Consider the following 14,317-nt stretch of genomic DNA (forward strand, 5'->3'; position numbering starts at 1 on the left):
CAGTGGTGCCTGAAATTCAATGACAATTGCATACTGTGTACATTACTTGGAAGTGCTGTGAAGATGAGCTCTGTTTGTGAGACCGGGAAGTAGGAGCTCTCTTGCACTCACCCTGCTATCTGGCTGCTTGCCTGCTAAGCAGAGGCTAACAAAAGCTACAGTAAAAATGCTGTGAAGGGTCTTTTTTTGTACTATTCAAAAGGGAAAAGAATGGGAAATATTACAAAAATATGCATACAGAGTACACAATATGCAATGATTCCAACTTTAAGACAAGCATAAAATTTAAATTTCAGTTTGTATATCCCAGAATTAGATGTATTGATGAATTAATTGTACCTTCTGCTAATCGCTCTTTCCAACCTTGTGCTGCATAAGCAAAGAATTCATTATTCAGGGCTGAAGCACTGAGGCGAGAAACACCATCACACCCAACCTAAAAACAAGGTAATCGCAGCATGAGATAGAATTAAATAAACATTACATTCTAGAAATGTTACTCTACCAATTGGGAACAAAGGTTTTTAATTTTCTATGGAACTGTTTGTGCATTATATGCAGCAAGCAGTCAGGATTGGATTAAACTGTTATACATTGAGATTGTAGCCGCTGAATTTGCCTCAAGTACAAATCAATATTGAACTTCTCCCCAAAAAAATTGATGAAACTTGCTTGCATACAGAAATTGTCCCAATAGCATAGAGGAACCATTTAGCTCTGTATGTCAGTGGCAATTGACGTCAGTGGCTATGTTTCTACATGTTGTGCATAAATTGCACAACATATCCTGCAGTGTACTGATGCTTGGAGGGAATTCTCCCATTTTGAGGTTAAGTGTGATGTTGGGCCCCCCTGGTGGTGCCTTTTTTGCTGGCCAGAATGGTGAGATCCCATACCAGATTCTGCAATTGAAAACTTATTAATTATACACAGACAAGTTTCCCCCAGAACTACTTGGTGGCCAGCAGTTGATTCGTCCACCTGCTGTCAACTGGCAGGTTCGAAAGCCCTGACTTTAAATTTAAGTATGAGTCAAACACACTCATCTCCAGCCACCTGCCTTCACCAGATCCTCCAACATGTCAGGCACACTGAAGCAAAAGGCTATTAGTCTCAAAAAGAAGGTAGCGCCTGTTTTCAGCCCCAGGGTCCTTGAGGCCCTCATTTGGGGAGCTTGGGCCCACTGGCATTTCCTCTACCCAGTGATAGCTCAAAGAAGCTATCACTGGGTAGAAGGACCTTGAAATAATCTTAAAAAGTTTGAAAATATCTGTCTCCTGATTTAAAAGATAATAATCCAAGGAAGACATGTGGTCAATTCAGCAAACTAAAGAGCAGATGAATCAGTACAGTCTTACATGATCACTCTGAAAATATTGGCAAAGAAATGTCTGTTTGGAACTTTCACTGATGAACTAATCAGGGGTCGATTAGTTTGTGGAATTCATAGTGATTTTGTACACAAGCTGACGCAGCGAGAGAAAGGTTGAGTGATTTAATAGATGTGCTGAAAATCACGAGGTGCCCTAAGGAGAGAGAAACTATTCCCACTGGCACTAGGGGACACAGACTTAATGATTGGTAAAGGAACCAAAAACAACATGAGTAAGAACAGTTTGCACAGTGAGTGGCTAGGATCTGACATCTGCTACCTGATGATCTGATTGGAGGAGGTTCAATCTTGGCTTTCAAAATGGACTGGCTAAGGATCTGAAAGCAAAAGAAATGTAGGGCCATCTGGGAAGGGCAGGGGTGTAGGACAGGCTGAATTGCTCTTGTGGATAATAGTTTTGCCTCAGAACTCTAATGACAGAAAGCAAGAGGCACTTCAATCCCTTGAGACTGCAACTCACATACAGCAATTGATCAACTCAAATATTTCTTCCACTGGGACACAGTCTAAAAGAAGGACTGTGCTGGTTTTAAGAGTATTTACATTTGCACTGTTACTGGGAATATATAACCAAAAACATTGGAATCAGATAGCTTCAATTATTAACATTTTGTTGCATGAATGTTGTTGCAAAGATTTGGGAAATTATTTCATCAGGTAACAAGAGTTTAAGCTTTGTAATATATTGAAAAGGGAAAGTACTTTAGCATAGGTGATAGCATATTAGTTGAAGGCACAGAAAAGATGTAGATAAAATGGTGCATTATATTTCTTTTCATGATAAGAAAAGGTGAGCACATCTCGATATATAAATTACACTCTTTAGGGGACAGCTTGGAATGATCTGACATCCCTCCTTGATCCTTCCTTCCTCTCAATCCTGGGAGGGGATGGATTCCCACAGGGAAAACCCACCACTTCACTATATCAGCCACTGTTAAAAAAATGCACCATGGCATTTGTTGCAAAGACTTCTGAAAATCTAACTAATAACAGAAAAAGTAGTAAAATAAAACAATTGAGGATTGCCTAATAATTTGGAACTCTTGTTACAGGGCTCGGCTCAATACCTGCAATCCTGGATATCCAGTTTATATTTGGGTTGGGTAAAACAGCATTAAATTAGCAAAAATTATGGAAAATTCTGAAGAAATATCACTGGTGTTATCTTTGGTTCTCTCTCCACAGATGTTGTTCGACTGCAGAGTATATCTTGCATTTTGTGTTCATATTATTGAAAATTGTGGCCATTCATTATACAGTACCTGCCATCATTTATGTGCATCCGTCCACAAACTCAAGGCTGTTTCTTGCACACATTAAAATTTATGATGCCAGATTGGATCAGGTTAAAATGAATGAGGAACCAGTCTAATAGGTAGTGATCTAATTTTCTGATTGGTTAAACTTACTTTACATCCAAAAATATGCTTGACTGATCTGAAAATCTACCCTGATATGTCTAAAAACCTATTTAATTAGTTTTTTGAAATTTACTGGATAATACCCAATTGTAAAATTTAATCATGGTTAATTAGAACATTATGTTACAATGAGGAAGTAACTCGAGGACAATGCACAGTGATAGACAACTACTTTTCATCAGGTGTAGGCCAGATAGTGGTACCTTATTTTTAGAGCATTCACTTTTGCAGATCAACTCTACAGATACCTGTACATCCTTTATTTTCTCAGAAAGTTGTGAAGCAAATGAGCTTCAGCAAAATTAAAGTAGAGGAATAAATGCCTATTTGGATTTCCTTTTCTGGATATGCTACCCTGCCAGCAGCCTTGTCTGCAACCAGTACTCTTTAGCAATGTTATGATGGAAACCATGAATAAAAAGTTGTTCTCTAGCAACGTCAAAGTACCTCCTTGGTGGGTATTAATGGGGAGGCAATGGCGTAGTGGTATTATCTCTAGACTATTAATCCAGAAACTCAGCTAATGTTCTGGTGACCCAGGTTCAAATCCTGCCACGGTAGACAGTGGAATTTGAATTCAATAAAAGATATCTGAAATTAAGAATCTACTGATGACTATGAAACAATCGTTGGAAAAACCCATCTGGTTCACTAATGTCCTTTAGGGAAGGAAATCTGCAACACTTACCCATTCTGACCTACATATGACTACAGAGCCACAGCAATGTGGTTGACTCTCCGAGAGCAACTAGGAATGGGCAATAAATGCTGGCCAGTCAGTGATGCGCATGTCCCATAAATAAATTTTAAAAAAACTAACAGGTGTCAGCGCCTTTGTCTTGTTTCCAATTTGATAAAGAATATAACTTTTTCTTTGCGGTTTTCACCATAACATTGTTAAAGAGTACTGTTTGCAGACAGGGTAGTATATCCAGGAAAAAAATCTAAATAGACACTTATCCCTTTAAAAACCTTTTTTGGAAAAAAATCTGTTTGTCCTTTCATGTTTTATAATAATCTTCTATATAATTTCTGCTTTCCAATATTTTTTGAATAAATCGACGTGCCATGCAGGTTACAGGTGCAGATCTCTCTATTTTCCCTACAACCTCTGTAACTTCACCTTCCAATTCTTCCAGCCCTGTAAAGAGAATTGAGCAAAATCTATGATAAATCCACAGCAAAGGGAGCTGGAGAAATAGTTCCTAAATGAACAATCAACTGGAGAGCATTTTAAAGAACTCCAATGAATGATTGATGATGAGGTACAGTCAAATAGTGCAGGGATGGAGATAGAGTTTTATGTGACTGGAAGCATGTGTGCTTATGATACTTTATATCACTCGATTCTCTGAGGAAATTACAAGGTTCCTAATGGATCTGAATGGTGATGTAAAACACATCGCAACTGAGGAGGACAAACTAAATGAATTTCCTGGTCTTTTCCTGCTTGACATTTTCATTGGTTGATACTCAAATTCTCTGCTTGCATCATAAATAGAAGAGTCAAAGAACAGTAATCCCTGGAATGCATCTGCAGATGTTATTTTAATAATCAGTAGGCTAGACAGCACAGCGAGAACAGAGGAGAGTGATGTTGGAGGCCTCTTCCGGTCTGGGCAGGTACCTTCTCCTGATGTTCTTTCTTTTCATGCACTAACTTGCTGACTCACAATCCCATATGACCCAGCCTGCTTTTATGAAATAGACATTTGAAAAGATTTCATGCGGCTACATACTAACACATGATGATCTTCACTTCGTAGAGTTCAGTCCTAGGAAGCAGTGCTTCACTCATTCCCCCTACTCCAAGGAATCTTCTGGCTTCTGAGTATTTTTGTGAGGTGGAATCATTTGCAGGTTCTGGCCCCACTTGCTGCCATGGTATGTTCTCTGGCCAATTAGCAAGCTGTCTCTGTCTTCACTGTCCAATTAGGGGCAGCAGGGGGAAGAGGGTGTTCAGGAGGCAGGAAGTGGATGCAGTGCAATATATCGCCACAATGGCCTGCAGTCCTTACCAGTGACAGTACTTTTGAGGGATACGCCTGCAGGTGATGGGAAGCCTGAAATTGGAAATATATTGGCCTTGCCATTTTTTGCTGATAACCATTAAAAATCATTGAAGTTGCACTCAGCTCTGACTTCCCACTTTGCAGCCACCTTCTCTGATTGTCGGTGTGTTGACACAATGAGACCCTTTGTGACACAGGCTAAATTGACTTGTATTAGGAAGATTGCAGAGAATTGCACAAGTACCTACAAGTACTTCCCTCCACAGGTGCACAAGTTGCCAACATCAGGCCCATCCCACTCCTGGGAAAAGACACTGAAGGTGGGAACATGTCAGTAAATTGGCCAAATGCTTGCCACCCGCCCCCCCCGAAAACCACTACCCATCAAACCCAGCTCTAGGGTGCCTGGGAGAGTGTTTCTCCCCATGCTGCCAAATCTTTTTCCTCGGCCAAGTATTACCAGAAGTGTAATCTCCCCTGTAGCAAGTGAGTTACCAGGTAGGGTACAATGTGGAGAATCAGATAGCAAATGTTTCATTAATTGTACAAAACAAATGATGTCAAGGCTGTGCCTGGGAAGTAAATATTCTCCATCTCTCTCTCTCTTGCATCGTATTAAATTAGTAATCGCTGATGGGATAGAAACATTTGTGGAAATGGAGATAAAATAATTGTGTGCAGGACCTCATTGGGCCATCAACAGATCCTTCAGTATTATGCAGAATCCTGCTATTTGAAAAGTGTGTATCCTTTCATTCTGTTCTTCTATGTCTACAGGGAAAATGCTGCCCTGTCAAACAGTGCATTAGCCACTTTTTAGATATATCTGCGAATTGCAGGCTAGTCGATGTTGCTGGTGTGGCTCACTACAGTTTGTCGTGAGCCACAGCCTAAAAGTTCAGGGTGTGGTGAACTTACTAGTTACTGGCACTGCCATTCCCATGTTGGAGATTGTTTTGAGTAGACTGCATAAGTCTGTCATTGTCGTTCCTGTGAAACGTAAGCTGCAAAGACAGTCTTCCTCAGACTTGCCAAGACATGTGATATGTTGGTGGCTGTGTGGGTGATAATAGTTGTGGATTGTCCATCACAGTAGGAGCCTCTTGTCAATGGAATAGCCATTTCATGTTCTTTCTCCTCAAAATAACATGGAAATAATGGGAGTTCTATTAAAATGCTAAAATTATAATTGCTGCAATTAAAAATACCCGAGCTAAAATTCTTGGCTCAAACCAACAAAATAGCTGGGCAAGAAACATAAAAAGTTGCTGATTCAATTTACAAGCAAAATCATCAGTTTCTCCTTAAATGTTGATGTTTCTTCAGTCAGCACACAGTAACCTTCACTGAGGGCTCACTTTACATTGGTGGCAGGAACACAGTAAGATTCTGGCAAAAGCCATGGAAATAGCAAGTATGCTGAATTGCAGAGCAATAGGATTCATTGTGATCTTGTATTGAAGTAGTTGTCCAGTTTTAGTATAGAACATAGAACATAGAACATTACAGCGCAGAACAGGCCCTTCGGCCCACGATGTTGCGCCGACCAGTTAAAAAACAATGACCCTCTAACCTAAACCAAACCCTTTCCATCCATAAACCTATCCACGGATCTCTTAAACGCCCCCAAACTAGGTGCATTTACAACTGCAGCAGGCAGGGCATTCCAATCCCTCACCACCCTCTGGGTAAAGAACCTGCCCCTGACATCCGTCCTATAACTACCACCCCTTAATTTAAAGCTATGCCCCCTCGTGCTAGCTTTCTCCATCCGAGGAAAAAGGCTATCACTGTCCACCCTATCCAAACCTCTGATCATCTTATATGTTTCAATAAGGTCCCCTCGCAGCCGCCTTCTTTCTAATGAAAACAACCTCAAATCCCTCAGTCTCTCCTCATAGGACCTCCCCTCCATACCAGGCAACATCCTGGTAAACCTCCTCTGCACCCTCTCCAAAGCCTCCACATCCTTCCTATAATGTGGGGACCAGAACTGCACACAACACTCCAAGTGCGGCCGCACCAGAGTTTTGTACAGTTGCAACATGACGCTGCGGCTCCTAAATTCAATCCCCTACCAATAAACGCCAAGACACCGTATGCCTTCCTAACAACCCTATCTACTTGATTCCCAACTTTCAGGGATCTATGTACACATACACCTAGATCCCTCTGTTCATCCACACTATTCAGAGTCCTACCGTTAGCCCTATACTCTACACATCCATTATTCCTGCCAAAGTGAATTACCTCACATTTTTCCGCATTAAACTCCATCCTCCACCTCTCGGCCCAGCTCTGCAACTTGTCCAAGTCTCCCTGTAGACTAAGACACCCTTCCTCACTATCAATCACACCTCCGACTTTGGTGTCATCAGCAAATTTACTAATCCACCCAGCTATACCCTCATCCAGATCATTTATAAAAATACAAACAGCAGTGGCCCCAAAACAGATCCTTAAGGCACACCACTCGTAACTGAACTCCATGTCGAATACTTACCATCAACCACCACCCTCTGTCTCCTATCCGCCAGCCAATTCCTAATCCAATTTCCTAAATCACCCTCAATCCCATACATCTGCAATTTCTGCAGAAGGCTTCCATGGTGAACCTTATCAAACGCCTTACTAAAATCCATATACACCACGTCAACTGCCTTACCCCCATCCACCTCTTTGGTCACTTTCTCAAAAAACTCAATAAGGTTAGTAAGGCACGACCTACCCGCCACAAAACCATGCTGACTATCTCTAATCATTTCATTACTCTCCAAATAACTATAAATCCTATCCCTAATAATTTTTTCTAAAACCTTGCCCACAACAGAAGGAAGACTCACCGGTCTATAATTCCCGGGGAAGTCTCTGTTCCCCTTCTCAAACAATGGGACAACATTCGCTAACCTCCAATCTTCTGGCACTATACCGGTGGCCAACGACGACCTGAAGATCAGAGCCAGAGGCTCTGCAATCTCCTCCCTTGCCTCCCAGAGAATCCTAGGGTAAATCCCATCCGGTATGAAAGGTAATTGCCACCTCTCCCCACCCCCCCCCACCTCTTTATATTTTTCACTATCATTACATTATCTAGAGCCTGGAGCTAAGATAATGTAACTAGCTCAAGACACCTATGAATGTCAGTTTGTAGCTAGACAGCATTTTCTCACCTTCCGATTACCATCACATCCAAAAACCCATTGGAGTGTCTAACATAAATTACATTGACACATGAACAATTCCAGTGTCTGACAATTGAACAAGATTTGTTAAAATCTATCAATAGTGACATTTTATTGTTTGATGTAGGGTACATAAATCACCCCTTTCATGGAAGTTTAGGAAAGTTTACTAATTATAAGCGAGAAAGCGATAAATGTATCAATAGATCTGCAAATATATATTTACATCAACCTTCTGATGCCGTGATCGCCCCCTCCTTCCTTCCCCCCTGCCCCTGGTTATAAAGGAACCTACAATAATAATCAAGACCACTGATTTAGTTTAAATTTTAAAAATGGACAAAATCAGGGAATTAAATCCAGAAAATAGCAGAGAAAATCCCATAACACAATGTTAAAGAAAAACAGTCTTTTGGAGCAGTTATGGCTCCATGCCTGAAGTTTATTTCCATAAAATTGGTTCTTACTTATTTAAAAAACAGTGATTAAAAAGCCTTACTTTGTTTTTGAGCTGGTTTGCTTAGGACCGAATGCAATAATACATTTTTTCTGGATTCTTGATCCTGTAATATTGCAGAATTACAAAAAACACTAATCACAACTGCTATGGGTAAAGCAAATTGGAATAACAACATCTGCAAAAAATGAGAAAAATGTTTCTCATAATGTTGCAAAATTAGGAATTATATTTAATAAAATATGAAAAATGACCTTCAGATACTCTATTTCTTTTTGCATTCTGGGGGTTTTCAGCAAGATTTATGATTTAGACTCACAGTATAATTGTAATTTTCAGCACCAGAATTCCCTAAAATCCTCCAAGAGTGGAGGAAGTGAGGAAACCCAGGTTAATGGGGCAGAGAACGTTATGCTGCACTAATCCAAAAGCAGTTGGAGTTTAGATTTCTTCTTTATTATAAAATTGAACTGAGCTAAAAGATGTAGTTTGTTATTGGTGCTGATTTATCATTTATCACATGTTATGCAACAGGGATGGATGATTGGAATAAAATGAATCTTAATACTCATACTCCAAATGCTGTGCAGCACTGAGTAAGACTGGCACATATTCAATTGCAGACAGCTGTTATTGAACTAACTTTATTTACACATCTCCAATAGCGAGAGCAGTAGAGAAGACTGGACACTACACTCCATCTTCAGTTAAAATAAAACTTTAGTGTTAAAATGTAAAATGGATGTAATTTCTCAGAATCCAACATGACTAAACAACACCAAGGAGAAGGAAAAATGACAATTGAGAAGAAACGCCATATAAAGTTGAAGAGAAATATCTTCTGTTTGAAGTCATGTACACTTTGGCAACGCTTTCAGAAGATGTTTGCAACCTCTTAATAAAACAGGATTGAACTGAGACATGACCGTCTTACAATTCTAAGTATACACCATAAAAAGTCTGAAAGATGTGCTGGTTAGGTGCAATGGCCATGCTAAATTCTCCCTCAGTGTACCTGAACAGGCACTGGAGTGTGGCAACTAGGGGATTTTTACACTAACTTAATTGCAGTGTTAATGTAAGCCTACTTGTGATATTAATAAATAAACTTGAAGTAATTTCTGTTTGACATGAGAATTTTCCAATCTGACTCATCTAAAATAGCATGTTATGGTTCTGTTGGTGTAAACTACAGCACAAACAAATACGGTTATGTTATTCTTGTACCCTTCTTTAAATGCCATGTTTAAAGAATAAGAATTATTCTGTGTTCTTGAGTCCAAGGGAGGAAACTTTTTTGATGGCATCACAGTTCAGGGCATCTGGCTGCAGTGTCGCAGCTCTATCTCCTTGTCTGTCTATCTCAATCCCATATCCCATATCTCTTGAGTGCTATACTCCATAGTCACTAAGGGATTGTAAAATTACTCCTGTAGTGTTCAACTGTTTAATTGATCTGTGTTTCACTACGTTAGTTTATTCATAGATGTATGTTTACTGTACTTGATTGCTTAAGCCTGGGTGAAGCCTCTGAGCTAAAGTAACCAATAGCTTCTAGAGAAAAGACCTGCAGAGCTGACCTGACCTGTGAACAGTTGTGTAGAAATCCTGTGATTCCTGAGGTATTTCGAAGGACTATAGGTAAATCTGTTTTTGATTTAGAACAAGTATCATCTCTGCATTGCTATAGGTAAATCAGGTACATAAAATATACAACAAAGCAATGAATACATAAAAATATTGGCAACAAGGACGGTTGAGAAAACGTTAATTTTAAAGCTCGGAATCATTTATTTCCTTGTCCAGGGATCATCTCATGTCAAGGTATTGATGAAGTTTAGGGTTAAAGCCTAAAGATGGTGGTGTAGTATTGTCACTGGACAAGTAATCCAGGGACTCAGCATAATGATCTGGGGGACTGAGTTTGGATCCTACCAGTTGGTGAAATTTGAATTCAATAAAAATCTGGAATTAAAAATCTAATCATAATCTTAATGAATGACCTTTAGGGAAGGAAATCTGCTGTCTTTACCAAGTCTGGCCTACATGTGACACCAGACCCATAGCAATGTGGTTGACTCTTAAATGCCCTTGGGGATGGGCAATAAATGCTGACCCAACCAGAGATGCCCACATCCCATGAACAAGTCAAAAAAATACATGGCTCCTACATGTGAATCTGGCACATTAACAAACAAGTTTGTGACCACTTAACTGTAAAGACTTCAATTCCACAAATTAGGGAACGTGTCCTCATGGAGGAGAATGATTTGATTTTGCAAAGAAACAGCTTTGGCAATCCATATCAAATCTGCCATGTTAGATTCAAAGAATTTATGCAGGAATGCCCAACCAGTTATATTGTTAAAGAGTATACGTCCAATCACAGTCAAATACCATGCTGTGCATGGCCAAATGCAATATCCAGACTTGGACTGACAAGTGGCAAGTAACATTTGTACCACACAAGTTCCAGTAAATGACCATCTCTAACAAGAGAGAATCTAACTATTGCCCCTTGAATTCATTGGCATTATCATCACCAAATACTTACTATCAACATCCTGGTAGTTACCATTGACCAGAAATTGAACTGGACTAGCCATATAAATACTGTGGTTACAAGGTCAGAGGGTAGGAAGTCCGCAGCAAGCAATTCACCTCCTGACTCCCCAGAGCCTGTCCACCACCTACACCATCTACCAGGCACAAGTCAGGAGTATGATGGAATACTCTTCATGCACCTGGACGAGTGCAACTCCAACAACACTCAAGAAACTTGACACCATCCAGGACAAAGAAGCCCACTTGATTGACACTCCTTCCAGAAATATTCACTCCCTCCACCACTGATGTACAGTGATTGCAGTGTTTACCATCTACAGGATGCACTGCAGGAACACATCAAAGTTCCTTAAGCATCACTTACCCCAAACCCACGATCACTATCATCTAGGACAAGGACACCACCATCCGGAAGTTCCCTTTCAAGCCATACAGCATCCTGATTTGGAAATATATCACTATTCTTTTACAGTCACTGGATCAAATTCTTGGAATTTCCTCCCTAACAGCATTGTTGGTGTAGCTATACTACGTGGACTGCAGTGGTTCGCCAAGGGGAAGTCACGTCTGACAAATTTGTTAGAATTGTTTGAGGAGGTAAGAAGGAAGTTAGATAAAGAGCCAGTGGACGTGATTTATTTAGATTTTCAAAAGGCCTTTGAAAGGTACCACACAGGAGACTGTTAAATAAGTTAAGACCCCATGGTGTTAAAGGTAAGATCCTAACATTGATAGAGGATTGGCTGACTGACAGAAGGCAGAGAGTGGGGATAAATGGTTTTTTTCCAGGATACCAGCTGGTGACTAGCAGTGTGCCTCAGGGGTTGGTGCTGGGACCAAACCTTTCACAATACACATTAACAATTTGGAAGAAGGAACTGGAGGCACTGTTGCTAAGTTTGCAGGTGATACAAGGATATATAGAGGATCAGGTAGTATTGAGGGAGCAGGGGAGCTGCAAAAGGACTTGAACAGGTTAGGAGAGTGGGCAAAGAAGAGGCAGATAGAATACAATGTGGAAAAGTGTGACGTTATGCACTTTGGAAGGAGGAATGGAAGCATAGATTATTTTCTAAATGGAGAAATGCTAAAGAAATCAAGAGCACAAAGGGATTTGGGAGTCATTGTTCAAGATTCTCTTAAGATTAATGTGCCGGTTCAGTCGGCAGTTAGGAAGGCAAATGCAATGTTAGCATTCATGTTGAGAGGGCTAGAATACAAGAGCAGGAATGTACTTCTGAGGCTTTATAAGGCTCTGGTTAGATCTCATTTAGAGTATTGTGAGCAGTTTTGGGCCCCATATTTAAGAAAGGATGTCCTGGACTTGGAAAGGATCCAGGGGAGGTTCACAAGAATGGTCCTTTGAATAAAAAGCTTGTCATAGGAGGAACGGTTGAGGACTCTGGGTCTGTAGTCATTGGAGCTTAGAAGGACGAGGGGGGATCTTATTGAAATTTACAGGATACAGCGAGGCCTGGATAGGGTGGATGTGGAGAGGATGGTTCCACTAGTAGGAAAAACTAGAACCAGGGGATCAAACCTCAGGTTAAAGAGACGATCCTTTAAAACACAGATGAGGAGGAATTTCTTCAGCCAGAGAGTGGTGAATCTGTGGAACTCTTTGCCACAGAAGGCTCTGGAGGCCAGGTCTTTGAGTGTCTTTAAGACAAAGATAGATAGGTCCTTGAGTAATAAGGGGATCAGGGGTATGGGGAAAAGGCAGGAGAATGGGGATGAGAAAAGTATCAGCCATGATTGAATGGTGGAGCAGACCCGATGGGCAGAGTGGCCTAATTCCGCTCCTATGTCTAATGGTCTGATGATTCAAAAAGTAGCTCCTAAAGAGCTCCTCGAGGGCAATAAATGCTGGCATTGCTTGCAACACCCACATCCTTTCAATGGGTTTTAAAAACCTGGTCTCAAAAGGTGCAAATGCTCATCAAGTCACACTACATCCACCTCAAAACAAAGCGATTGCAAAATTTGAGACAGTTGCTGTTTGTAATTCATACTGAAGTGCCACAAGAGCTGAAACAAATCGAAGCAGATAGTGTCACTGAGTGAGTCAACTCATTATCCAATATCATTGTTACAAGTGATGAGCTTAGACTACGCATTGATTTTAATGTGGTCAACAAAGCCATCATTCTCAGACAAAGATCCACTTCCAACAATCCATTTCATGACTCTGCAGTCTTCACAATGCTTTATATTTATCACAGCTATCTTCAGATGCCTTTAGCAGGGCAAAGCCAAAACCTTACTATTTTGTTATTCAAGAAATGTGTTTCAGAACCGAAGGATGTCCAATGGACTAAGTTCAGCACCTAGAGGATTTTAGAAGATAGTTTCTTCAGTTTTGTTAGATGCTGATGGGACAATTAACCTAATTGATAATATCATTTTCCATAGAAAGGACAAACTACAGTATGTTCAGTGTTTATTAACAGTGCTCACTCAACTTGCAAAACATAGTTGATGCTCATCTTGGACAGATGCACATTTGCAACACCTGAAATTGATTCCCTAGAATGCAAAATGACAGCAGCTGGAATAAAGGCTACACACAACAATGCCAAAGCCATTCATCTACTTCTGGTCCAGTCTAATGTGAAAGAGTTGCCCTTGCTCTTGGTATGAACAACTTTTGTCACAAATTTGTTTCAAAGTACACAGAGATCATGGAGCCTCTTCAAAAATTATTGAGCAGAATAGAAATGGACAATTACACAACAAACAATGTTTGAAAAATTTAAAGCGAAGATAGCACTTCTATCAGTCCATGTGCACTCCAACTCTCATGCGGAAATGTACAACACAAGAGATGTGTTAGGAAATGCAACAGGAGTTATATTCTCACAGTTCATTGAAAGAAGCATATGACCAATTGCTTATGCATCAAGTCCACTGTCACAAACTGAATATAAATACTTTACTTGAGAGTGAGAAATATGAGCCTATATCTATGCATGTGAACATTGGAACTTGTATTACTATGGTAGAGAGTTCACTCTCTGCACTGATTACTAAGTGCTGACAAAATTATTGACTATGTCAGGATGAGGTTATTGACCTCAATGCATCGAAAGATGAGCAGGTCGTTTTCATCTGCATAACTTTGAGATTGAGTATCTTGCAGGTTTGTGCAACAGAGCTAATCACACAGAACCACAACTTCAAGTGCACAGACCTCAACACAGACATCAGAGACCTTCTATATCTGAAAGATTATTTCTGTACTTGGAGAAAACAGAAAAGTTCAACTCTCAATGACTTGATTGAAA

General features: G+C 40.2%; 1 protein-coding gene across 1 annotated transcript in view; it reads right to left on the reverse strand.

The window, feature by feature from the left end:
* LOC145347040 (putative Polycomb group protein ASXL3) overlaps nucleotides 1-14,317 on the reverse strand; it is a 181,682-nt gene that overhangs the window by 28,736 nt on the left and 138,629 nt on the right. Inside the window, exon 8 of the mRNA XM_080194944.1 lies at nucleotides 340-436. Within this exon, the coding sequence (XP_080051070.1) occupies nucleotides 340-436 (97 nt within the window). The remainder of the gene's footprint in view (nucleotides 1-339; nucleotides 437-14,317) is intronic.

The sequence above is a fragment of the Carcharhinus amblyrhynchos genome, chromosome 8, assembly GCF_965287045.1.
Source record: "Carcharhinus amblyrhynchos chromosome 8, sCarAmb.v2.hapA, whole genome shotgun sequence".
Taxonomy (NCBI): Eukaryota; Metazoa; Chordata; class Chondrichthyes; order Carcharhiniformes; family Carcharhinidae; genus Carcharhinus; species Carcharhinus amblyrhynchos.